Below are 26732 nucleotides of genomic sequence, written 5' to 3' on the forward strand. Positions count from 1 at the left end.
GGGTGGAATGAACAGGCAGTGGAGAAAAGTATGTAGGACAGTGTTATTTTACAGCATGGACATGAGTGCTAGGTGTGCAAGGTCAACCTTCTGCAAAAACTTCACTTATGATTTAAGCAATATTAGGCAACAGCCATTACAATCAGCTTTTGATCATTTTTTTTTTGGATCAGCATAGTCTAAAACAGGCATCCCAACTGATCACTATTGAAACTCTCCAAACCCACAAATAATAAAAAGAGATGCCAAAGGAGAACTGCCGTTGTGTTCTCAATTATGCTTATACAGACAGCAAAGCAATCTGAATTGCCTTCAAAAGGGAATGTAATTCTTTTTTTTTAATACATATGTTTAAAGCAGCCATGTTTTTCTTCTTACAATACAAGTCAGCTGACACACTATAAACATTGCTCTCCCTCTACAAAATTTGCCAATAATAAAACACACTATACTTAATTTAGAACAGAACAACCACAGATAACTGACAGCAATAAAATACAATAAAATGCACTCAATTATAATATAATTGCTATGGAATACTTCACTATAGATCAGTTAATTGCTTGGTTACCAGCAAAGAATGTGTTTAAATTGGTTACCAATTTACATGCCCATTCCACGCAATTTAATACTACATAAAGTGTTAGCCTTTTTTTCTGTAAGCACCATATGTGTATGTAGGTATGATTTTTTACCTACAGTATATACTGCTGATGCCCTTTTGCTACTTTTATTAATACTCAGTAAAAGTCAATTCACAAAGATTTCAAGTTAGGCTAGCTAAAATACGAATTTTGCACTTACCGTAAAAATGAAGCACACAGGAATATGGTAATTTTTTTGACATTTGGGTTATTTTGCCACCTTCAGAAAGTTTAGACACTGGCAACCAAAAAACGCAAAGCCAGCCCCTGTATAATTCAACCTCTGATGTCATGCCTCACTTTTTTAGTATAGTACATAAGGCCAACACCACAGAGGGGCAGGAACTAAATCTCAATGGATTTCAAGAAAAGGATTTCAAAGTAACAATCTTATTTGATTTATTGTTCACTGAGGGTAACAGGAATAAATTACATTCAAAGCCATTTATAATGTCCAAAAGCAGTCCAAATGATGGGTGGGCAATAGTCAATGAGAGATCCCAGAGACATGGAAATCATACTATAAAGAGTATTTAAAGGGGTGAAAGCCTGAATGAAGGCTAGGTGGAACAGGGCCTATAAAATAAGGATAACGTCCATGACATCAAAGGGACAACTTACTGCTCCAGATCAGGAGAGGTAATTGCCCGTAAGGAGGGACTGCTAGCCGAAGGATGACGGGCCTCAAAAAGTAATGTGGAGGACAACTAATCATTCGCCAGAAAGAAGAAACAGCTATAACAACAAACCATCTGAACAGGAGAGAACTAGGATCAACAGCTAAGGTGGATCACAACAATGAATGTCTATAAGGGTAAAGGCTTAAATTGGAACTATAGGATTTTTTTTTTTTTTAATTTAAGTTGGCTAGCATTAAGAGGGATTAGAACACTTGTCAGTTTTTGTTTATATCTGTGCCCCCCTCTCTATTTGTCCTGTTAACATTGAAAGTGAAAGTTAAAAGAAAACCCCAAATTATGGGTTGACACCAGAACATTAACAGAAGGGAAGTCTTCCAATGGGGACTATTTCTGGTGACATCCCAGGATTCCCTTACTTTAAAAGGGATTTTCTCTTACTTCCAGCAGTTTTGGTTATGGGACAGGGCGAGAAATCTCCCCTAAAAGACACAGATGGCAAAAAAAAAACACAAAAAACAAACTGACAGGGGTTATAAACCTCCCTTACTCTATCCACCCAAAAAAGTTTTACCTTTAGTTACACTTTAAGCTTAGAATACCTAAACCCTGACTTCAGCAATTGAAGGGAAAAAAAAAACAAAAAAAAAACAAGCAGACGACCAATGGCTGGAGGGGACTAAATAACCGCAGGTAGGCATTGGAATGAGACCAGAGATGAGTTGATCCCAGAAGCACTTGAAAAGTGGAAGCAACAGCAGAAAGTTGCTTACATTAGGCTGTGCAACGTACATGCATACAAAATGTCACCTAGTGGAGGACATCTGCACTCAGTTACTCAGCCTTAACCTTTACCAGTGTAAAATGGCTGTGGCAGGAATTTTTAAAATGACGGCCAATGGTAACAACTCTGAGGTATCTTCCAGTGCTCAAGTCTGGCTGGCCAAGCTCAATAGGAGTCGACAGAGACTGGGTCAGAGCAAAGGCTGTGGCAAGGCTTTGGACCTGGAGAACACTTTCAGGTTAAAATAACTAACATAAAAAGTGTATATAAAAAAGTTTTGTGCAGTATTGCACATTCATTTACTTCCCCCCTCTTCTTGAAGTCCTTTTCAGAGCTGTAGGCGTTGGCCCCTCTTTGGGTGCCTAATATGGCAAGTTGGGTGTTAAAAAAAGTATCGTTTTTATTTCTTTAACCACTTGCCGACCGCCTCCTGTATACGTCAGCAGAATGGCATGACTGCGCAAAGTAACGTACCAGTACGTTACTTTGAATTTTCCGCCGCGAGCTCCGTGAGTTGGGCCGCGGGTCCCGTGGACTTGATCGCCGCGGGGATACCCGCGATCACCTCATGGAGAGGACGAATGGGGAGATGCTGATGTAAACAGCATCTCCCCGTTCTGCCTAGTGACAGGGTCACTGATCTCTGCTCCCTGTCATCGGGAGCAGAGATCAGTGACGTGTCACACATAGCCCATCCCCCCTACAGTTAGAACACATCCTTAGTACTGACTTAACCCCTCCCCGCACCCTAGTGGTTAACCCCTTCACTGCAGGGGTCATTTACACAAGAATCAGTGCATTTTTATAGCACTGATTGCTGTATAAATGACAATGGTCCCAAAAATGTGTCAAAAATGTCCATTGCTTTGAAAGCAATTGGTAAGGATATGACGAACTGAATAGCTTATGTGTAAAGACTTGCTCCAGCAGAATAACCCAAGGCGGAAATATAACCCAAATGTCTAGGAATTTACTATACTTCTGTGTTCTTCAATGGACGATAAAGAAATATTGTATTTTTTATGCAAATAAAAAAGTGACAGAATAAATGCAACAGTGCCGCACTGCTGTTTATAAAAAGCATAAAAAGTTTGCATTCATGGTGACCCGACTTTAGCATGCAGGAAACAATAATGATGACCTAATATGCATTTTATGTATATGTTGTAATTACAAAAAAGAAGAAATTTAGACAAAAATGGTAGAATCTGTATCCATAAATAAACTACATAATAAACCACTTTCATACAAGAAAAGTTGTCCCATAGCAAAAAGATTACAATTTGCATTTCTTTAAGGCTGGTTAGAAAAAAGAAAAGGAAAAAAAAAAAAAAAAAAAAAAACAAGAAGAATGCTCAGATGGTTGCTATAAGAAAAAAATCCACACTTTTTGTGTTCTTTAAAATAAGTCCTTTTGTGCTGGTACATGAGAGTGCTAAAACTCAAACTACAGACATTTGTCTGTCATAAAGCAAATATGTATATATACAGAAAAACAAAGCTGCGCTTGGGGTTATGTAGAACAGTCAGTAAATCCAAGGAAAGAAGCAAAGCAAAAAAAAATTGGCTAAATGTAATGCATATTTCTAGGCCAGTGTCAACCTGATTGAATCTTACCATTGTCTACAGCTATTCCAAGTACACTTGATATCTTTCTCACACTGAAAACACAGAAAAAGTCAATTCATTATTGAATGCTTTTTCATACACACACAGTGAACTGTGGAGATAGAGAGTATACTCTTTCCTAGAAACAGGTAAACTTCCACGTATATACCAAAAAGATCATGTGTACGCTCATAAACTGTCAAGTTTGTGCGGTCACCACTCCAGAGGATTACCGCAGAAGCTGGCCTGGAACTGGCCAGGCAGATACATAAAATATGCTCCTCAGAAGAATTAGACATTTGAGATCCTATCTGCTGTATATTTGCAGTGGATTAAAAAAACCTTAGGCCAATTGAGAGAGAATGTAGAGAGCAGCTGATCTCCATGTAAACTGCTGTGGCTGCACAAATGCTGACAGCATCCATGAGTGGCACACATTATCATCTGGTATTTAGCAGCACCAATCCAGAAAAGGAAAAACATGATTTTAAATCCAGACTAAACACTCTTCTGTGTCCCCAGTGTTGTGAAGAGTGGCTGTGGTACCTGTCAGTGCTGAGGTGGTACAGGAAGAGGCAGCTGACTGCACAGAACTTACTGTGGTTAAAAGTGAGAGAATTATCCAGGCTGCTGAGCTGCTGCAATCTGGCATGCATCATCCCTGTTCTGTTACGGGAAACAGGTAATGTCTGAGACTTTCGGTCATGAACTATGGGTCCCAACCCCTCCTGGTTCCTGTAAGATGGGTGGAAATGGGACAGAGGCACCAGTTAGATGTGTCCCCACTGCAGAGATGTGGGGGCAGTTAGTAAAGCAGAGAAAGCATAAACACATCATCTAATACAAAACTGGGTCTTTAACCACAGCACAAAATGTCATAGAATCTGTAAAAGCAACATGCTACAAAAACGCATTGAAAGGCAATGACTGGGCTAATGTCTACTATCAGAAAAACACAATTTTAAATTCATCTAAGACACTATAACTAAGAAAGTTTTACATAACTACATGTAGTATGCAGATGGGGAAATGTGTCGTTTTTGATGTAGTCAGATATGTAGTTGGAGCAGGAGGATTAATAAGCAATGCCATACACAAAAAAACATGCAATAGAGGAAAGGCATCAAGGCAACTTTACAATCTTACCCAGGCAGGAAGGGAGAAGAGCCATACACTTTGTTATACTTGCCAGCAATTAAGTGAGGGAAAACAGAAAGAGTGAGCCGTGTTAGCAATTGGTTTAGGCTGGCTTCCTAAAGTGTACCACCACCAGAGCTGAAGAGTGAGGACCAGTGCAGGACACACATACACACATTTGTGAACCCCATTATGTATGTTATCATGTGAGGTAACCTGAACATGCATCCATCACCACTTAACATGCTTATAGTCTAGAACAGTAACATATTATACTGAAGTAACTTTGGCTTGTCAGAGTACACAGTAGACTGGTATTAACATCATGCCCTTATGTGTAGATGAAAATTATAGATACTGACTACTGTAGGGTGGTTGACTGTGGACATCTAATCTTCTACAATATATTTTACTTTATAAATGTGAGAAGATGAGAAGTACAATAATTACATTTGTTAACTTTTTTAAAGACCAGAATTAATTCCTGAATGACAAAATCCATGACTTGCTGAGGTAAAGACCTGCATTAACTCAAGATGTCATGTATCTACAAAATATCAAATTTTCAGGTCTGGCTCGAGGCAGATGAGAGCCATTAAAAAAGTGAATAATTCAGGACATGTATTAAATCTTCCTGCACTGTCAGATACTCCTGTGAGACGGCTGAATCCCACACTAGCAAGCCGATGGTACTTGAACTAATGTAGGTCTGTACACCCAGAGGATGTGGTCTAGGTCAGTAGGTACTTCAACAAGTTAGCAAAACACAACAAAATGGCTGCAACTTGTGTGTTTGGAGAGAAAGTACATGTAATTAGTACTAATCTATATAAACAATTGCTATTTGGAAGGACAAATAGTACAAGTAAATTAACCTTTAGCTCTGTTATACAGATTCCTTTCTGCTGCCCCAAGCATTTGCTGGACCATAAATTGTGTAATGTTCATAGCATGTTATCCTGGAAATAGCAGTATAGATAATATTATGGTAAAGAGTATAATCTTTTATAGCACTAATCCATAAACAATCAATATCTGAGGAGGCAAGCAGATTCCAGAGTTACTTAGATTTTTTTGTTTTTTTATCTTTAAAAAAATATCAGTGCCTCTGTTGTGTAATTATTTGCCATGATTATATAGATGAAGACAGCTATCGCTGCTACACATAATTACTTTATTCTGTGATTGTAAAGCTATAATTTAATAAATCCACACCCTACAGCTATTTAGTGTATGCAATTTATTAAGTGTGCTCATTCGGGCAGAGAATAATAGCAGTATACAATTATATCATGTAAAGAACATGGGCCATCATTGTATATGTGACAAATAATACTACACAAAATCAAATTATAGTCAGGCTGGCAAAAAAAATATCAATTTTATACACCTAATACCACGACTATATGAATCGGGAGACATAATCTGTCCCACTCTAGCTCTGGATGAACAATCAGTTTTCTATCAAATTTGGTAATGCCAAGCAGAGCAAGGCAACAGGTTCACTTATATGTGGGTCTACATTCACTTTTCCTACACAGTACCACCAGTAGTGAAAAGAATCACAAGATGCTTCCAGATATAGGGAGCAGACTAGCAATTCCTCTTTCTAGTGCTAGGCAATTGGCTGCTTAGGCACCCAGTACTGTCACATGAAAGTGGGAAGGATAACTTATAACATATACAGGGCTTCCTTATGCTTCCAGTGACAGAAAAAAAAAAATTAAGGTGTTTATGTAAGCTAGTGAGGGCAGCAATTAAGTGAACCTGTTGATTTGCCCTGCATGAGGAAAGTACATATCCATTTAGCTTAGTACCAGAGATTATCTACATTGAATTAAATGTAAATGGATTTGCTTGACATAAAACAAGCAAAGAATGCCAATAATTATGTTAATTCAAACTTAAAATGTACTCCTGTTTTGAAATATCAGAAACTCGGCTTAAAGTCATACTATACCTGGCAATGTATCGCTTGCCCATATACTGGAACTGATGCAGACACACTCTAAAAGTAGAGAGAGAGGGGTGAAAAAATATTCATGGAAACAATAAGAAAATTGATCAATAAAGCTTAACGGTCAAATATTATTGGTTTATGGTAGACAGTTCTAAAGCGGAATTCCACCCAAAAGTGGAACTTCTGCTCATCTGATTCCTCTCCCCTCCGGTGCCACAATTGGCACCTTTCAGGGGGGTGCAGATACCTGTATTAGGTATCAGCACCCACTTCCGGGAATAGACTCACGCGGGAGTCACACCCCCTCCCGCACCGCCGTCTCCTAGGAAACACACAGGTCCCAGGAGATAGCAGGGACCACTTAGGACGCGCAGCGCGACTCGCGCAATAGGGAACCGGGAAGTGAAGTCGCAACGCTTCACTGCCTTATTCCCTCACCGAGAATGGCGGTGGCAGCAGCCGAGAGCCGAGCTATCGCTCGGCTTTGGCTGCCGACATCGCTGGACTCCTGGACAGGTAAGTGTCCGTTTATTAAAAGTCAGCAGCTGCAGTATTTGTAGCTGCTGGCTTTTATTATTATTTTTTTTTAGGTGGACTCCCTCTTTAACACATTATGTAACAATATGGATGTTATATAATACATTAATCCCTAAACACAAAATTATTATTGACCTCTTGCTGTGTTTAGGATATAATGTGTAAATAAATAAAAAATTATACAAAAGTACTTACTCTGAGATTATGAAAAAATCCATCAGTTCGGATGTTGTGGCTTTGTTCCAATAGGTAAACAATGCATCTGATAGGTAAGATGGTTGAATTAGCAAGTCATACTTTACATATAGTTAAAAAAGTAAACTTGGGTACATCAGGTATATATATAAAAAAAAAAAAAAAAAAAAAAAGAGAGACAGTACATTTAAAAAAGTGCCAAAAGTAATTTATAAAGTATTGAGCTATTAATATTCCCCCCGCCCATGCCCCTCTCCATGACTTTTCCATCCAAATCAACAATGCAACCATCAGTTCCTCCCCTCATGCCAGGGTACTAAGTGTAATCCTAGGCTCTGACTTGTCATTTCAGCCTCAAGTCCAATCGTTGTAAAAAGTTTGTAGAATTCACCTCCATAACATCTCTAAAATTCGCCCCTTTTTAACAAATTAAACCACCAAGCTCCTCATTCACTCCCTTGTTATCTCTCGCCTTGACTATTGCAACTCCCTTCTCATTGGCTCGCCTCTCCATAGGCTATCCCCTCTTCAGTCTATCATGAATGCTGCTGTCAGACTTATCCACCTTACCAATCGCTCAGTGTCTGACAACCCTCTCCTCCAATCCCTACACTGGCTCCCAATCACCCAGCGAATTAAATTCAAAATACTAACCACAACATACAAAGCCATTCACAACTCTGCCCCGAGCTGCATCACCAATCTTGTCCCCAAATATCACCCAAACCGTCCTCTCCGCTCTTCTCAAGACCTTCTACTCTCAAAGCTCTCTCGTCTCCTCCTCCGATGCTCATGTCCAGGATTTCTCCAGAGACTATCCCATCTTCTGGAACTCGCTACCTCAAACTGTCCGGCTATCCCCTACTCTTGCTACCTTCAGGCGATCCCTGAAAACTCATCTCTTCAGGGAAGCCTATCACATCTCCAACTAATCTTACCACTTCCATCAGCTTCAGCGTGAGGAGAGAAAAAAAAAAAAAACAAACAATTACCGATCTTCTGTTTACAGCATGTGATCAGCTGCCATTGGCTGACAGCTGATCACATGGTAAGGGGCCGGGATCTGTGATCACCCGAGTCTCATTGACTCGGTGATCACAGAGCATGCCCTGCAGGGGGCACGCTAAGGGGAGGACGTCTATTGATGTACTCCTGGCAAAGTAGATCCGCGCTGTAGCCGTCATTCGGTTATAGCACGGATCCGAAGGAGTTAATGTGTTTCCCGTCAAAACTGTCTGCACTAGGTATATGTAAAAAAACAAACAAAAATGCATTCATTTATGTCCACTGAACGATTTATCAGTCATTACATAGTTACATAGTAGGGGAGGTTGAAAAAAGACATCAAGTCCAACCTGTGTGATTATATGTCAGTATTACATTGTATATCCCTGTATGTTGCGGTCGTTCAGGTGCTGATCTAATAGTTGTTTGAAACTATCGATGCTCCCCACTGAGACCACCACCTGTGGAAGGGACTTCCACATCCTTGCCTCTCTTACAGTAAAGAATTCTCTATGTAGTTTAAGCTTAAACCTCTCTTCTTCTAATTTTAATGAGTCGCCACGTGTCTTGTTAAACTCCCTTCCGCGAAAAAATAGGATTTTTTAAAACAGCTTACCTGTAAAATCCTTTTCTTTCGAAGGACATCACGGGACACAGAGCCACAGTAATTACTGATGGGTTATATAGGTATCACTGGTGATTGGACACTGGCACACCCTATCAGGAAGTTCAACCCCCTATATAATCCCTCCCCCTTGCAGGGATACCTCAGTTTTGTAGCCAAGCAATATAGTGTATTAGAAGAGGGGCGGGACCTCTGTGTCCCGTGATGTCCTTCGAAAGAAAAGGATTTTACAGGTAAGCTGTTTTAAAAAATCCTATTTTCTTTCTCGAACATCACGGGACACAGAGCCACAGTAATTACTGATGGAATGTCCCAGAGCAATGCTACCTGAGGGGGGGGAACCACGACCAAGTAGGGTGCAATCAGACCTGAGGACCCTGTACCGCTGCCTGCAGCACACTACGCCCAAAGGCGATATCCTCATGCCTTCTCACATCCACCTGATAGAATCTGGTGAATGTATGAACTGAAGACCAGGTTGCGGCCTTGCAGATTTGAGCCATAGAGGTCCGGTGATGCACTGCCCAAGAAGCACCAACAGCCCTTGTGGAATGTGCCCTGATCTGAAACGGAGGAATCTTCTGTTTCAAACCGTAAGCTTGAATGATCAATTGTCGAATCCATTTAGAAATGGTAGCTTTTGACGCTGCCTGTCCTCTATTGGGACCCTCTGGCAGCACAAACAAAACATCCGTCTTGCGGATCTGAGCAGTTGCCCCTAGATAGGCCTTAACTGCTCTTACTACATCCAACGAATGTAGAGATCTCTCTTCCGGAGAACAGGGATCTGGAAAAAAGGAAGGTAGAACAATGTCTTGGTTTAAATGAAAATCAGAAACCACCTTCGGTAAAAAACTAGGATGAGGGCGTAGTACCACTCTATCCTTGTGTATAATCAAATACGGCTCCTTACAGGAAAGAGCTGCTAATTCTGATACTCTTCTAGCAGAAGAGATGGCCACCAGAAAAATTAATTTCCTTGTCAACAAGACCAAAGGAATCTGACTTATTGGTTCAAAAGGCTGTTTCTGTAACACAGCCAGGACCAAATTCAAGTCCCAGGGGTTTAGGGGCGCTTTAACCGGAGGATTAAGACGCATCACCCCCTGCATAAAGTTTCGGACCAAAGAATGCGAAGCAAGTGGCCGCTGAAATAATACTGATAAAGCAGAGACCTGGCCCTTGATGGTACTCAAGGCCAGCTTCATCTCTAATCCCATCTGTAGAAAATCAAGGATTCTACCTATGACATATTTCCTGGGATGCCAACCTCTGGATTCACACCAGGTTATATAAGCCTTCCAGACTCTATGATAAATCATCCTGGAAGCTGGCTTCCTTGCATTAATCAAGGTAGATATGACAGGACCTGAGAGCCCACGACTCTTCAGAACGTGGGTCTCAATAGCCAAACCGTCAAATTTAGTGTTTGTAAGGCAGGATGGAACACTGGACCTTGAGATAACAGGTCTGGGCGTACCGGTAGGGTCCACGGGGAACCTACAGTCATCCTTACTATTTCTGCATACCAAGTCCTTCTGGGCCAAGCGGGGGCCACCAGAAGTACCGACTTCCTTTCCTGCCTGATCCTGCGAAGGAGTCGTGGCAGTAGCAGAATAGGCGGGAATGCGTAAATCAGTGAGAACCGATGCCACGGAATCACCAACGCATCCGTCCCGCATGCAAGAGGATCTTTTGTCCTTGTCACAAATCTGTCTATCTTTTTGTTGAATCGGGATGCAAAGAGATCTACATCTGGAACCCCCCATCTTTGGCATATGGGCCAAAAGACGTCGGGATGCAGAGACCATTCCCCTGGAAGTAACTGCTGGCGACTTAGATAGTCCGCCTGCCAATTCTCTATTCCCGGGATGAAAACTGCCGATATGCATGGCACATGCATCTCTGCCCAGACTAAGATCTGGTTCACCTCTTTTTGAGCAGCTCGGCTCCGGGTGCCTCCCTGATTGACATAAGCCACTGCTGAGGCATTGTCGGACTGGATCCTGACCGGACAACCCTGTAGCCTGATAGTCCAGGCCTTTAGAGCTAGATGTATCGCCCGGATCTCCAGAATGTTGATGGGTAAGGTCCTCTCTGTCTTGGACCATACCCCCTTGGACCGCAGCCTGTTCCAGAACTGCTCCCCAACCTGACAGACTGGCATCTGTTGTTACCACCGTCCAGGTAACCGGTAGAAAGGATTTCCCCTTCTGCAGGTTTTCAGGTATGAGCCACCAATTGAGGCTCTGACGCACCGCATGCGACAGGTGCATCGGAAAGTCTAATGCCTGAACCTTCTTGTTCCAGGTCGACAGAATACTGTGTTGCAGCATTCTTGAGTGAAACTGAGCATAGGGAACTGCTTCGAATGAAGACACCATCTTCCCTAGTAGCCTCATACAAAGGCGGACTGAGGGACCCTTCTTGGTCCTTACTGTCAGAATCAGCTCTCTCAAAGCAGTGATCTTTGCCTGGGGTAGAAATATTTTCTCCTGGCTTGTATCTATAATCAGACCTAAATACTCCAGTCTTCTTACTGGTTTTAGGAAAGACTTTTCTAAGTTGAGGATCCAACCCAGGTGTTCTAGATACCTGACCGTGGTCCTCAAGTTTCCATTCAAAGAAGCTACCGACCGGTCTATCAAGAGCAGGTCGTCTAGGTATGCTATGACAGCTATACCCTGAGCCCTTAATCTGGCCAGAGGAGGAGCCAAGATCTTTGTGAACACTCGAGGTGCAGTGGCTATCCCGAAAGGCAGAGCCACAAACTGGAAATGGCGCCCTCCTACCTCGAAGCGCAGAAACTTCTGATGAGCAGGAAAAATGGGCACATGCAGATATGCATCTCTGATGTCTATTGATGCCAGAAATTCTCCTCCCTGCAGGGTGGGAACTACTGTTCGAATTGATTCCATGCGGAAGGATTGAATCCTTAGGAATCGGTTCAGATCCCTTAAGTCCAGAATGGGCCTGACATCCCCATTTGGCTTTTGGACCGTAAAAAGGTTGGAATAGAAGCCCAATCCCTGGTCCTTTGCGGGAACTATCATAATGACCTCCTGCGACAAAAGTCGCTCTAACGCTAGAAGGAGCGACTGCTTCTTCTCTGGGTCTCTGGGAACATTTGATCTGAGGAACCGAGGAGAGGGGAATTCCTGAAACTCCAGCTTGTACCCTAAGGTTATCGTGGAGATTACCCATCTGTCCTGGAAGTCCTCCTGCCAGAGCTCCGAGAACTGTCGCAGTCTTCCCCCCACTCGAGTGAGCGGGGGCGCCCCCTCATGCAGAGGTCTTAGTGTTTTGCCTAGTAGGCTTCTTTCCCCAGGACTTCTTTTGTCCCTGGGGTTGACTCTTGTCTCTGGACCCCGATGGAGGCAGCCGTCGAGACTGCCTGGAGGCTGAAGCCCCCGGCGCTGGGGAAAGAGTCCGTTTGAAAGAGGGACGCTTACTCTTCTTCTTGACAGGTAAGAGAGTGCTTTTCCCACAAGAGATTCTCTTGATATAGTTATCCAAGTCCTCTCCAAACAACCTTGCACCACGAAATGGAAACCCAGCCAGTAGCTTCTTACATGGTGCTTCGGCTGACCAATTTTTCAACCATAGGATTCTACGTATATGCACCAACCCCAGTGAAAGACGGGAGGTTTGCACGATAGAATCTCTAATGGCGTCAACCACAAAGCATAAGGCCGCTGGAAGGTTAGCAAACCCCTGGGCCTGCTGTTCAGGTAATACTTTGATGACCTGCTTAACATGGTCTCTTAAGTATTGACAGACTCCAATCGCTGCTACTGCAGGTTGGGCCACTGATCCTGCTAAGGAGAAAACATCCTTCAATAGGGATTCCATCCTTTTATCTACAGGATCCCTGAGCATCTGAGCATTGTCTACAGGACAAGTCAGGCTATTATTTATGGAGGAAATGGCGGCATCAATAGCCGGTATTCCCCACATTTTAAGAAACTTTTCTTCCATCGGATAAAGTGTTGAAAACTTTCTCGGCGGAAAAAAACGTTTGTCTGGGTGATCCCACTCAGAATAAATGAGTTTTTCAAGTAAAGTATGAACAGGAAAAGCATGTGCTGCTTGGAAAGGTTTCAGTGACCCCAAAGCAGAAGAGGATTCTTTAGCAGTTTCAGGTATGGGCAACTTAAATATGGAGCGGACCAATCCAGTAAGGATCTGCACTAAGACTTTCTCCTCTTGGGAAGTCGCAGAGGGTCCCTCTCCACCTGATTCCTCCGAAGAGGAATCATCCGTCCCATCCTGAACCTCTGAAAGGGATTCATCTCCTTTATCCCAGAGCTCCTCTGTCTGAGGGTCTTGGGGAACAGAGGAAAGCCTAGTGCGTTTTCTTCCACTGAGTGAAGACGTAATCACGGTCTTAATCTTTCCTCTAGACCATTAATGGTTGAGGAAAAAAACCTCTTGTGTAATATATACAGGGGCTGAAGTGCCAGAAGCAGGTGTAGCCCCTGACCCCGATGGCTCTCCCTGGCTAGTCGTCCCTGGCCCATCTTTAGGGGGGGAGGATGCTGCCGACAGGGGGCCCTCAGAACCTGAACGAGATCCCCTAGTGTCTCTGGTTCCTGGGGTGCTTGAAGCTCTTCTACCCATAGTGCAAAGCAACAAGGTGTGAGGTATACAAATGAACACTGCCCGCTGAGCGATGTAGTCTGGCTAAAAGCCTTGCTACCCAATGCTCAGTCTGGTGTTACTTCAGTAATTGCTGCCTAGGAGAATGCCTGTGTCCCACCTTACATGCGACCGTCAGCTCTGTGTCTCTCAGAAGGCTGAGTGCACCTGTACAGAGTGCCTTTAATAGCCTGCAGCTGGCCTGAGTGGGAGTCTAAGCACCTGTGCTGACGTCCCGCCCCCTCCTCTACCGCCCCCCCCTCCTCGAGTTTTGAAAAAAATGAGCGCTTCCCGCGCTGCCGACTCTCCTGTCATGCTTCTGGAGAAAGGCTGGGGCTGGGGATGGGGGGGGGGGGAGGGAGAGAGGCTGGTAACAAGATCTGCCTGAGCGGCTATCTTCAGTGATGGTGGCCATTAGGCCGCAGAGCCCGGGTGGTATAACCACTTTCTAGACCCCTGTGGCCCCTCTCTAGCCTGGGGGGGAACATTCAAACATGAGAAATCCCCCTTTCCATCTTACCTGTTTGCAGCCTGCTTGAGACGCTGGGACATAATCAGCGATGAAAACACCTGAGACAAACAGTCAGCATGTGCAGGTTTGTGCTCTTGGCAGCCCCCGGTGGTCACAATAGGCATAGCATGCATTTACCTTAAAGGAGAAAAGCCACTAGAACTCAAAAATTCTGTGGAATCTCCTCTTACCTTATCCAGCCGCAGGGTGCTGTTTACAGAGACCCAATCTTCCTCTCACGGTGGGCTCCGTTTGAAAAAAACGTCAGAGACTGGGGCCCCCTACGAATAGGGGGATCCAACAGTTCTGGGACCGTAAAGCACCTCGCCAGAAATTAGGAAGTTTAAAGCCATTTTCTGATCTGCGGGGTCCAGCTCTCTAAAAAGAGAAGCATTACGGGTAAAACCTCGTTTCTTTGGACACCCCGGGTACCATTCAATTCGGCCATGAAAAGACACTTTGAATGGATCCGGTTCGCCTGGCTTGCCCCAGTATAGGATCTTAGGATATTCCCTTTGGAGCTCAGCACAGGACATCTTTACACGTCCATCACCTAAGACACTGGCGTAAAAACTGAGGTATCCCTGCAAGGGGGAGGGATTATATAGGGGGTTGAACTTCCTGATAGGGTGTGCCAGTGTCCAATCACCAGTGATACCTATATAACCCATCAGTAATTACTGTGGCTCTGTGTCCCGTGATGTTCGAGAAAGAAAGTTTTATCCCTATTGTGGGGTTACCAGTATGGTATTTATAAATTGAAATCATATCCCCTCTCAAGCATCTCTTCTTCTCGAGAGAAAAGGTTCAGTGCTTTCAATCTTTCCTCATAACCAATATCCTTCAGACCCTTTATTAGCTTAGTTGCCCATCTTTGTACTCGCTCCATTTCTAGAACATCCTTCCTGAGGACTGGTGCCCAGAACTGGACAGCATACTCCAGGTGCGGCCGGACCAGAGTTTTGTAGAGCGGGAGAATTATCGTTTTATCGCTGGCGGTGATCCCCTTTTTAATGCATGGCAATATTCTGTTTGCTTTAATAGCCACAGCTTGGCATTGCATGTCACTGCTGAGCCTATCATCTACTTACATTACATTCATATTTTTGCCAAATGCATTATTTTACATATTTTCTACATTAAACCTCATTTGCCATGTAGTTGCCCACCCCATTCATTTGTTCAGATCTTTTTGCAAGGTTTCCACATCCTGCGGAGAAGTTATTGCCCTGCTTAGCTTAGTATCGTCCACAGATACAGAGATTGAACTATACCCCATCCGCCAGGTCGTTTATGAACAAAATAAATAGGATTGGTCCCCGCACAGAACCCTGGGGGACCCCACTACCCACCTCTGACCATTCCGAGTACTCCACATTTATCGCCACTCTCCCTTGTAGCCAATTTTCAATCCATGTGCTCACACTATGGTCCATGCCAACGGACATTATTTTGTACAGTAAACGTTTATGGGAACTGTGTCAAATGCTTTTGCAAAATCCAGATACAACACGTCTACAGGCCTTCCTTTCTCTAGATGGAAACTCACCTCCTCATAGAAGTTTAATAGATTGGTTTGGCAAGAACGATTCTTCATGAATCCATGCTGATTACTGCTAATGATAACGTTCTTATTACTAAAATCTTATATATAGTCCCTTATCATTCCCTCCAAGAGCTTGCATACTATTGATGTTAGGCCAACAGGTCTGTAATTCCCAGGCATGCATTTTGGGCCCTTTTTAAATATCGGTGCTACATTGGCTTTTCTCCAATCACCTGGTACCATTCCAGTCAGTAGACTGTCAGTAAAAATTAGGAACAATGGTCTGGCAATTACTTGACTGAGTTCCCAAAGTACCCTCGGATGCAAGCCATCTGGTCCCGGTGATTTATTAATGTTAACTTTCCCAAGTCTAATTTCAATTCTGTCCTCTGTTAACCATGGAGGCGCTTCCTGTGATGTGTCATAAGGATAAACACTGCAGTTTTGGTTACGGAAGCCCCCCCCCGATTTCCTCATGAAGACTGAGGAGAAGAATAAATTCAATACCTTCACCATCTCCCCATCCATTGTAACCAGATGTATTCCCTCATTCTTTATGGGGGCAATATGGTCTTTCCTCCTTTTTTACTGTTTACATACTCAATTTCTTGGAATTTTTTTTGCTCTCCTCCGCTATGTGTCTTTTGTCCATCTTAGCCGCCCTAATTGCATGATGCCCCTATCGTTTGCAATCACGGCCGAATGTTCGTTTTTCGAAAATGGGTTCGGCTGATTTTTCGGATAGCGTATGGCCAGCATAAGAGAGTAATTTTAAGTAGTACTATCACCATATTGCAGGCCTACCACTGCAGACCACACAGAAACGTACTTAAACACATTTTAAGGAAGGAGCTGTAAACTGCAGCCTCGTTTCCCAGAAAAGTACAATGGAGAGCAGACGGCAATATCTATAATCCATTATAAATGAGCTCCTGTCATCTAATGTCTATGTCTAACCTTCTAAACGATAAGCAATAAATACTGCAGACTGTCATCATTTTGCAATGCTATTAAAAATGTAAAGACAAAAAACTTTTTTTCTTTTTTATTTGTGCTGTCTGTGTCACTGCTGGTGAGTTTCATTGTCACGATTGGTTGTGGTGACCATTGTCTCGATTACAGAAATTGATGGGAATGCCACATTTTTCGGTTGTCATAAAACAGGTTAGGGGAAATCTTTCAATGGGTAAAACTGTTCTAGTGACAAGAGGAAATATTCCCTTGCTTTAACATTAAGTTTCTAGTGAAAGGTACTGAATGTAAAAAAAATTCTGGTCTTCATAGGATTCCTCACCTTAGCCCCAGGGGGAGATCAACATCCCTGTCCTCCCTTGGACACAGGTTGGGCGTCACCATTGGGCTGCATTGTAAGTTTTAGACCTTTTTTTGAGAGATGGTTCTCAGTTTAAAGGGTATCCTATATTTATAGATATTTTATTGATTTAATTTCAGAGCATTATACCCCTGATGATTGACGTGACCCATGAAACGTGCGTGGAGTATACATCGAACTGATGCCCAGACAAGTTTGGCTCACTAAGAGCAATTGCTTAAGTTTATTCAATTATTATCAATGGATGAGCATTTTATAAAATTGTACTGCTAAATCATGTTGCATTCTATTTTGTATAATAACTGTATATTCATACAAGTGAACTGTTATTTACAGTATATTGTGTCCTTTACTAAAGATTGACCCTTTTTACCTGCACAGAGTGTTTAATCGCTAGCCGACGAGCTGCCGCAGTTATACTGCAGCAGGTTAGCACGGCTGTGCAAATAGCCGTAGCTATACGTCGCTCCTTTAAAGCGGAGTTCCACACAAAAATGGAACTTCCGCTTTTCGGAACCCTCCCCCCCTCCGGTGTCACATTTGGCACCTTTCAGGGGGGAGGGGGGTGCAGATACCTGTCTAAGACAGGTATTTGCACCCACTTCCGGCATAGACTCCCATGGGAGTCTATGCCTCTTCCCGTCCCCACCGCGCTGTCTGCTGGGAACACACAGCTCCCAGGATTGAGCAGGGACCACTTGGGACGCGCAGCGCGACTTGCGCATGTGCAGTAGGGAACCGGGAAGTGAAGCCGCAACGCTTCACTTCCTGATTCCCTCACCTAGGATGGCGGCGGCAGCTGCCGAGAACCGAGCGGGTTCTCGGCGTCCCCTGCCGACATCGCTGGACCCTGGGACAGGTAAGTGGCCATGTATTAAAAGTCAGCAGCTGCAGTATTTGTAGCTGCTGGCTTTTAATATTTTTTTTTTTTTTTGGCGGTGTGGGTGAACCCCCGCTTTAAGACGTCATAGCAGGCATGCATGCCCGCTGCATGTCCCCGAAGCAGATGCGCGTGCCCGGTGGGTGCAATGTCCGCCCACCGGGCACGCGCGACCGCCGCATGTCCGCCATAACATCGCAGTCCTGATAAAAAAAAATAAAAATCGCAAATCGCCACCATTACTAGCAAAAAAAAATAAATAAAAATGATAAAGCTATCCTTTATTTTGTAGACGCTATAACTTTTGTGCAAACCAATCAATATACGCTTATTGCGATTTTTTTTTACCAAAAATAAGTAGAAAAATTTATATCAGCCTAAACTGTTGAAGAAATTTGTTTTTTTGGTGGGGATATTTATTATAGCAAAAAGTACAAAATATTGTGATTTTTTTTTCAAAAGTGTTGCTTTTTTTTTTGTTTATAGCGCAAAAAATAAAAACCGCAGAGGTGATCAAATACCACCAAAAGAAAGCTCTATTTGTGAGGGAAAAAGGACATAAATTTTGTTTGGGTATAGCGTCGCACGTCCGCGCAATTGTCAGTTAAAACAACACAGTGCCGTATTGTAAAAATTGGCCTGGTCAGGAAGGGGGCAAATCCTTCCAGGGCTGAAGTGGTTAAACAGCTATGAAGAGAGTGAGGTAAGCCTGTGTAGAATAAATGGAAAGCTGTTTTTTTTTTTCTCAAACTAAGTACATTAATGCTATATTGGTACATAGGGGAGCTGGCATTTAGAAAAAAAAAAAAGTGAACTTGGCCTTTAAGGAAAATTTCCTCAATGGACCACAGACCATGTAAATCTGACTGAGGGTTTTACCATTCCATTTATTCCATAAGAACCTAATAAAGGTTTGGCTTTACATACACTTCAATGAAACACTACCCCATTTCAGAATGCCAAGCTCAGTGCACAAGAACCTCAAGAGAAGCTCTATAAAGGATGCTAGAGAATATGTTAGCTATTTAAATAAGCTTAATGCAGTATTAGATCCAAAACTAAAAATATAATATATTGCAGCTTACCAGTCAGATGTAGTGGCTGCATTCCTTTTGTAATTTTATGCTTTATTCCACCTGGTGATCTGGCCAGTAACACACCTCCTGTAATAAAATGCCCCCACTCTGGATGAATGAGCACAGGGGGTACCTTTTGACTGCAGTATTGTCAGTCTTTGGGGAGGGAAGTGCTAGCTGTACTAGCAGATTTGGATACACTAAAAAAATTAAGCCAAACTCCAGCTCACACTGCAGTTACAGTAAATTTGTTATCCTTTTGGGATAAAGGTTTTACATAAATAAAAGCTGATCATCGTAAACATCACTGTCAGTGGTAAATAGTTTGTCTCAACTCTCCAATTGCTACATCTGCAAGAGAGGGTGTTCTGTTAAAAAACAGACTCACTGGCTGGATAATCAGGTGAAAATAAAAGAAAGAAATTCTAAAAAAAAAACAACAACCAATACAGCTATCACATCTAAGAATTGGTAAGCTGCAATATAACAACTGTTTGCTTTTGGGTTTAATACTGCTTTAATGGCAAAAAAATAATTTCAGCAACGCTAGTTATATTTTTTATATCATTTATTCACATAGTGGAAGAGGATATATATTGGTACTTACCATCTGACATGCTTTTTAGAATATGTAGGAAGCACAAGAGCAAACTCTTAATTTCAGCTTGTTCTAGTTTATCACAGCGCACTAACTGGTTTCCCATAGAGCCACCATGCTGGTTCTAGAATTACAAAAAAATAAAAACAAAATCAAACTTACAAACATTTTACCAGCATTTATGGGAATAAAAAAAATGTACACAAGAGGGCAGCACTGCAAACAGATACACAAAGGAGACCTTAAGCTCATTTAACCCCTTCCCGCCGACCGAACGCATATATGCGTCCTCGGCTTTCCGGGGTTATACCGGGATGATGCCCGCAGCTGCAGGCATCATCCCGGTACCGTTGTTTTCAGCGGGCGATCGGCTACCCGAATATAACAACCGATGCGGCTAAAAGCCGCTCGGTTGTTATACCGGAGGAGCGGGAGGGGACATCCCCCCCCTCCCGCCGCCTCCCGCCGCTGTTACCGGGCCTCCCGTGCGATCGGGAGGCCCGGTGTCCGGTCCGCTGCCTTCGGCGGCTGGGGGCGGACTGGAACGAAGCTGCGAGCGGCTTCGTTCCAGCCTTCTTCTTGTAAATGCGGAAGCGACGTCATGACGTCACTTCCCGTTTACTCGGCTGCCAATGGCGCCGAATTTAAAAAAGTACACAGTATTCAGAATCGCCGTTTTCGGCGATCTGAATACTTTGAAGTGTAAAGGAGGGATGGGGGGTCTTTTAGACCCCCCATCCCTCCATAAAGAGTACCTGTCACCACATATTACTGTCACAAGGGATGTTTACATTGCTTGTGACAGCAATAAAAGTAAAAAAAAAAAAAAAAAAATTTAAACACAATTTATAAAGTACAAAAATAAATAAATTAAATAAAAAAAAAAAAAAAAAATTTTTTTAAAGTGCCCCTGTCCCCGCGAGCTCGCGCAGCGAAGAAAACGCATACGGAAGTCGCGCCCGCATATGTAAACGGTGTTCAAACCACACATGTGAGGTATCGCCGCGATCGTCAGAGCGAGAGCAATAATTCTAGCCCTAGACCTCCTCTGTAGCTCAAACCTGGTAACCGTAAAATTTTTTTAAAGCGTCGCCTATGGAAATTCAAAGGTACCGTAGTTCGTCGCCATTCCACGAGTGCGTGCAATTATAAAGGGTGACATGTTTGGTATCTATTTACTCGGCGTAACATCATCTTTCACATTATACAAAAAAATTGGGGTAACTTTACTGTTTGGATTTTTTAAAATTCATGAAAGTGTCACTTTTCCAAAAATTTGCGTTTAAAACACCGCTGCACAAATACCGTGTGATAAAAAATATTGCAACAATCGTCATTTTATTCTCTAGATTCTTTGCTAAAAAAATATATATAATGTTTGGGGGTTCTAAGTAATTTTCTAGCAAAAAATATGGATTTTAACTTGTAAACACCAAATTTCAAAAATAGGCTTAGTCATGAAAGGGTTAAGATCCATAAAGCTATGTATAGGAAAATTCAGTTGCAAGCTTTGAAAAGGAAAAGCACAAATCCCTCGGGTGGGCAAACTTCCACTTTTAAGGAGACAATGCATTAGTTTCTACTAAAAAAAAAAATGTAAATTTTCTTTCTTTAGGCGCACTGGCTACCTAGCTCCTGAGATGGAATCAACTTACCTGCACTTAAAAGCAAAATTTGAACATGAGCATAAAACTATTATCCACAAAATCTACCCTATATGTCTAGTACAAGTTACGCAGTGAAAGATCATTTCGTAGTAGCATATGACCATATAATTAAAAAGCCTTAAAACCTCTAATATTGCTCTAAGGCTAAGCAATTGTTCTAAACAGAATAGTTTAGTGAAGCACTGCACACACCACAAACCAAGATCAGTCACCCAATGAACTATTTAAGCATCAGATAGCACCTTACTATGGCTCAACTAGAAACCATTTTTATTTATAAACAGGTCACATCTGATGCAAATTACTGGGAAACCTCTAAAGCGACATCAAAAACAAATATTTCATTTTTGAGGTAATGACAGATGGCTTCTTCGGCTTCTAGATTATGCACCATCTAGGTTACAAATTGATTTTAGATGTACTAAAATCTATGTTGTACGATGTCCTGCCTGACTAGACAAAAATTAAATGGATTGTTTAGGTATGCCCTCACATTACACAGTTTAGGGTAATCTAGAGGATAGTGATCTACAGAGATTTTATAATAAAACTAATGTAGTTGACCAGTTCTGGGAATCCAAAATCATCATTCCCGCACCAGAGTTTGTGGCGCTGCCCACCAGTAGCAGCCAATCTAGCAGTATCTCATTCATAATTCTGGATTCTGCACTGATCACTCATTAGGAAAATGCGATCCCCTACTTGGCTTCATAATGGTCAGCATTATGGAGACAGCTGGTGACTCCTGTGTGAGGGGCTCCATTTTGAAGTCCATAAGAGACAGAAAAAAAAAATCATGGTTGATTCATCAGCTTCCCTCAAAAACTGAAAAATAAGTTTTAGCTGGACTTGACCTTTAACACACAGCATAACCCAATACTGTTCAAGTGACAGAGAAAGAAATAATACTTCTTGTATTTGGGTAGAAACATGCACAAAGCTCTCTGACAGCACAGGCACTGTCAGCACAGAGAAATCCACAGTAAAACGGTTTCTCTTAGCGGCCTGTGTGCAGTCCTCTTGCTCTCCATTACAGCGCACAAAGACATGTGCAGAGTGCCTCCGGATGAGCCTGTCCTTCTGCACAATGAAGGCATGTAAAAAGGTTGAGATGGAAATGTTACAAAACCTGTGATAATGTAAAGCGCAGATTTACATTAAGTATAATGCATTACACACACTCTGAACATTTCAGGTAGACACCATCAGTCCCTGGAAACGGCACACTCCATATGATTGCCCAAAGATTGCCACCATCCATTCACATGGATAAATGGATGGTGGCAATCTTTGAACAATCATATCTATACCATCAATTAGATATTGTGTACGTTTTTCAGAGTATATAGCCACCACTCTAATCGACATAAGGGTGCAGGATGTTACTATGTTTTAGTACAAACTGATTTTAATTTATGTTATCTGTGGTTTAATAAAAATTGTGCAATTTTATGATAACTTGGGTGTGGTGCCTAAAGTCCATGGTCTGCGATCCAATTACTTTTTTTTTTTTTTTTTTTTTAATTTAAAAATATAGATTCCGACAGAAAAAGCTTCCAATAAGGCACTTCTTGCTCTCAATGCTTCAAAAGCATTTGATAGCATGGAATGGGAATTTAACTGGGTAGTTCTTGATAAGTTCAGTTTCGGTAAGATCTATTGTTGCTGGATCCGTTTGCTGTGTATGCTAGACCCTTAGTTTCTGTTCAAGCAAATGGCCGCCTTTATCCTACTTTTTCTTTACAGCGAGGGACTAGACAGTGTGTCGTCCTGTCCCTGCTACTGTTTATGGTAGCCGCTGACCCATTGGCATGTCTACTGTGATAGGCTATTGAGGTGGTTGGGTTCCATAAAGGACAGGAGAAGGAGAAGCTCACTCTTGATGCAGATGATATGCTAGTCTTACTGTTCTATACACAATCCTCTCTCCAAAAGGCTATGTCCTTTACTACTGAATTTGGTAACTTTTCTGGCCTGAAAATTAATTGGGATAAATCTACTCTTCTTCCCTTAGATCCCCTGCTTTCCCATATTAACCACTTGCTTTTTTTGCGTTTATTTGCGCTTCTAAGCATAGAGAGCTTTGAGTAACATCATAAATGTATGAAAGGCTGTGAAAGTGTCCTCCTTATTTTGTATGTTGTACTGATCTTTGGCCTACCAATTGTTTCTGTATAGTGCTAGATACCCTATGTATTGGTACTGAAGAAATGTATGACTGTTAAAGTACATTGTGATTTGTTTTCTTTTCTTTTTTTTGTAAAATTTCAAAACTGACTAAAAAGCCTGGTGCCCACAGTAAGAATGCCGGTGCTGCAGAGAGGAGGGTGAGACAAGCAAGGCTTCGTACTCCCGCATTGCTGGACCGTGCGACAGGTCCGTGCCTGACTTTTAGCTGCTGACTTTTTTTAGGCGGAACTTCGCTTTAAATGGATTTCAACTTCTCCTCCCACAATAGCAGAATGGCTACAGGAACTGAATAGGTGTATCATATATGAAAATAAATTATATTTCTTACGCAATGGCGTGGTTAAATTTGACCGCATATGGAAATGCTGGTTAGCCAGTACATATTTTTAGATACTCTGTAATTTGCATGAGTCATCTGTATTTTGTGTCTAAAGTTTATATACAGTGCATCTGGAAAGTATTCACAGCGCTTCACTTTTTCCACATTTTGTTATGTTACAGCCTTATTCCAAAATGGATTAAATTCATTATTTTCCTCAAAATTCTACAAACAATACTCCATAATAACAATGTGAAAGAAGTTGGCTTGATATCTTTGCAAAATTTATAAAAGAAAAAAAGAAAAGGAAAAAATTACATGTACGTAAGTATTCACAGACATTATTTTGAAAGGTATTCTCCTGTCTATCTAAAGGTCCCACAGTGCATGTCAGAGCACAAGCCAAGCCATGAAGTCCAAGGAATTGTCTGTAGACCCCCGAGACAGGATTGTATTAAGGCACAGATCTGGGGAAGGGTACAGAAAAATGTCTGCATTGAAGGTCCCAATCAGCACAGTGACCTCCATCATCCGTTAATGGAAGAAGTTTGGAACCACCAGGACTCTTCCTAGAGTGGGCCACACGGCCAAATTGAGCTATTGGGGGTGAAGGGCCTTAGACAGGGAGGTGACCAAGAACCCAATGGTCACTCTGACAGAGCTCCAGCATATCTCTGTGGAGAGAGGATAACCATCCAGCAGAACAACCATCTCTGCAGCACTTCACCAATGAGGCCTGTATGGTGGAGTGGCCAAATGGAAGCTACCACTCAGTAAAAAGTACATGACAGCCTGCCTGGAGTTTGCTAAAAGGCACCTGAAGGACTCTAACAAAATTCTATGGTCTGATGAAACAAAGATTGAATGCTTTGGCCTGACTGGCAAGTGTCATGTCTGGAGAAAAACAGGCACCGCTCATCACCTGGCCAATACCATCCCTACAGTGAAACATGGTGGTGGCATCATCATGCTGCTGGGATGTTTTTCAGCGACAGGTATTGGATGACTAGTCAGGATCGAGGGAAAGATGAATGCAGCAATGTACAGAAACATCCTTGATGAAAACCTGCTCCAGAGCGCTCTGGACCTCAGACTGGGGCGAAGGTTCATCTTCCAACAGGAGAACGACCCTAAGCACACAGCCAAGACAACAAAGGAGTGGCAATGGGACAACTCTGTGAACGTCCTTGAGTGGCCCTGCCAGAGCCAAGACTTGAACCTGATTGAACATCTCCGGAGAGATCTAAAAAATGGCTGTTCGCCGACGCTCCCCATCCAACCTGATGGAGCTTGAGAGGTCCTGCAAAGAAGAATGGGAGAAACTGCCCAAAAATAGGTGTGCCAGACTTGTAGCATCATATTCAAAAAGACTTGAGGCTGTAATTGGTGCCAAAGGTGCTTCAACAAAGTATTGAAGAAAGGCTGGGAATACTTATGTACATGTGATTTTTAAATTTTTTTAAAATTTTTAATAAATGTGCAAAGATTTCAAACAAACTTCCTTAACATTGTCATTATGGGGTATTGTTTGTCGAATTTTGAGGAAAATAATGAATTTAATCAATTTTGGAAAAAGGCTGTAAAATAACAAAATGTGGAAAAAAACTGAAGCAATGTGAATACTTTCTAGATGCACTGTTTATTACAATCGCTTGGGTTGGGTTGCCGCTGTATTGGTAATTATAAATTTTTTTTTTCTCTTGTACCTGGGTTGGTTGCACTAAAGCGGTTATAGATTACATTTGGGGGTTCTTCCTTTTTTTTCTTTTCTGGTTTAGTGTGCATGTTATGTTATGTTTATATGCATACGAAAAATTACATAACATGTTTCTTGAAGAAATAAAATCGGGTTAAAAAAAGTTATTACTTCAGTTTGCTGTGCTTAATACACATAAGAATGTGAGGACAAGTGAGGTAGTCATATAAACATTATAGAAATGTTGCCAACAATCCTACAGAGGTAATTAAGAATAAAAAAGATAGAATGAAAAGTAAGAGAGATGAAAAGAGAATACTAACAAGAGTGATTCCTATTATACAGACATGAGTATAGTTACTAGTGACAAAAATAGACTGTTCGATATCGCCAGAAAGCAACACTCAATATTAAAGATATACCTTATCTAAAGAACTGCTCTTGTCACTATTCCTTTCTGGAAGACTGTTCCCTGAATCGGTACTGATGAGAGACCCTCGGGAGTCTGCATTCCTCACGCTGTTTATGTTAGGCGTAGATGAGGTATGCGGGGAAGCTGCAGAAGACAATTAAACTGACTTACACATTGTCAACTCTGGCATATTCAACAGGACACAAATTAAAACAGGCGTAATTAAGAGTGGCTGTTTATTTCTCAACTGGTCCTGCAGGACATTTTACAGGTAATCAATAAGAAAAGACAAAACAGCTGTGGAAGGAAAGCAGTATTTCATGTCTTAATGATGCAGTAAGCAAGCCATTATTCATCAGCACACACATGCCCCACGGCAGTTTTTTTATTTTAATGCATTCTATACTTTAAGATAAAAAACCTTTTGTGTGTGGCAGCACCCCCCTAATTACTTACCTGAGGCCCCTCTCTCTCCAACAATGTCCACGAGCGTAAAGCCATCCAGGACACTCCTCCTGATTGGCTGAGACACAGCAGCGGTGCCACTGGCTCCCGCGACTGCCAAAGTCAGTCAGCCAATCAGGGAAGAGAGGAGGCAGGGCCGGGCGGGGCTCCGTGTCTGGATGGATACACGGAGCTCTGACTCGGCTCGGGTGCCGCCATAGAAACCTGCTGGCTGTGGGTCACTCGATAGGAGGGGGGGCCCAGGAGCAGCAAAGAGGGACCCGAGAAG

The 26732-nt window shown here is 42.3% G+C and overlaps 1 protein-coding gene across 14 annotated transcripts in view; it reads right to left on the reverse strand.

The window, feature by feature from the left end:
• Window positions 1–26732, reverse strand: part of DOCK9 (dedicator of cytokinesis 9) — a 433207-nt gene that overhangs the window by 94360 nt on the left and 312115 nt on the right. For 6 of the 14 annotated variants that reach the window (XM_073614413.1, XM_073614418.1, XM_073614412.1 and 3 more), the window contains exons 34-38: window positions 26010–26143; window positions 19725–19839; window positions 7504–7570; window positions 6772–6819; window positions 4273–4409 (exon numbers count right to left, since the gene is read on the reverse strand). In XM_073614413.1, the coding sequence (XP_073470514.1) occupies window positions 4273–4409; window positions 6772–6819; window positions 7504–7570; window positions 19725–19839; window positions 26010–26143 (501 nt within the window). Of the gene's footprint in view, window positions 1–3683; window positions 3728–4272; window positions 4410–6771; window positions 6820–7503; window positions 7571–19724; window positions 19840–26009; window positions 26144–26732 lie in introns of all 14 variants that reach the window. The other 8 variants (XM_073614422.1, XM_073614416.1, XM_073614417.1 and 5 more) reach the window with 2 other exon arrangements.

This window comes from Aquarana catesbeiana, linkage group LG02, assembly GCF_042186555.1.
Source record: "Aquarana catesbeiana isolate 2022-GZ linkage group LG02, ASM4218655v1, whole genome shotgun sequence".
NCBI classification, from domain to species: Eukaryota; Metazoa; Chordata; class Amphibia; order Anura; family Ranidae; genus Aquarana; species Aquarana catesbeiana.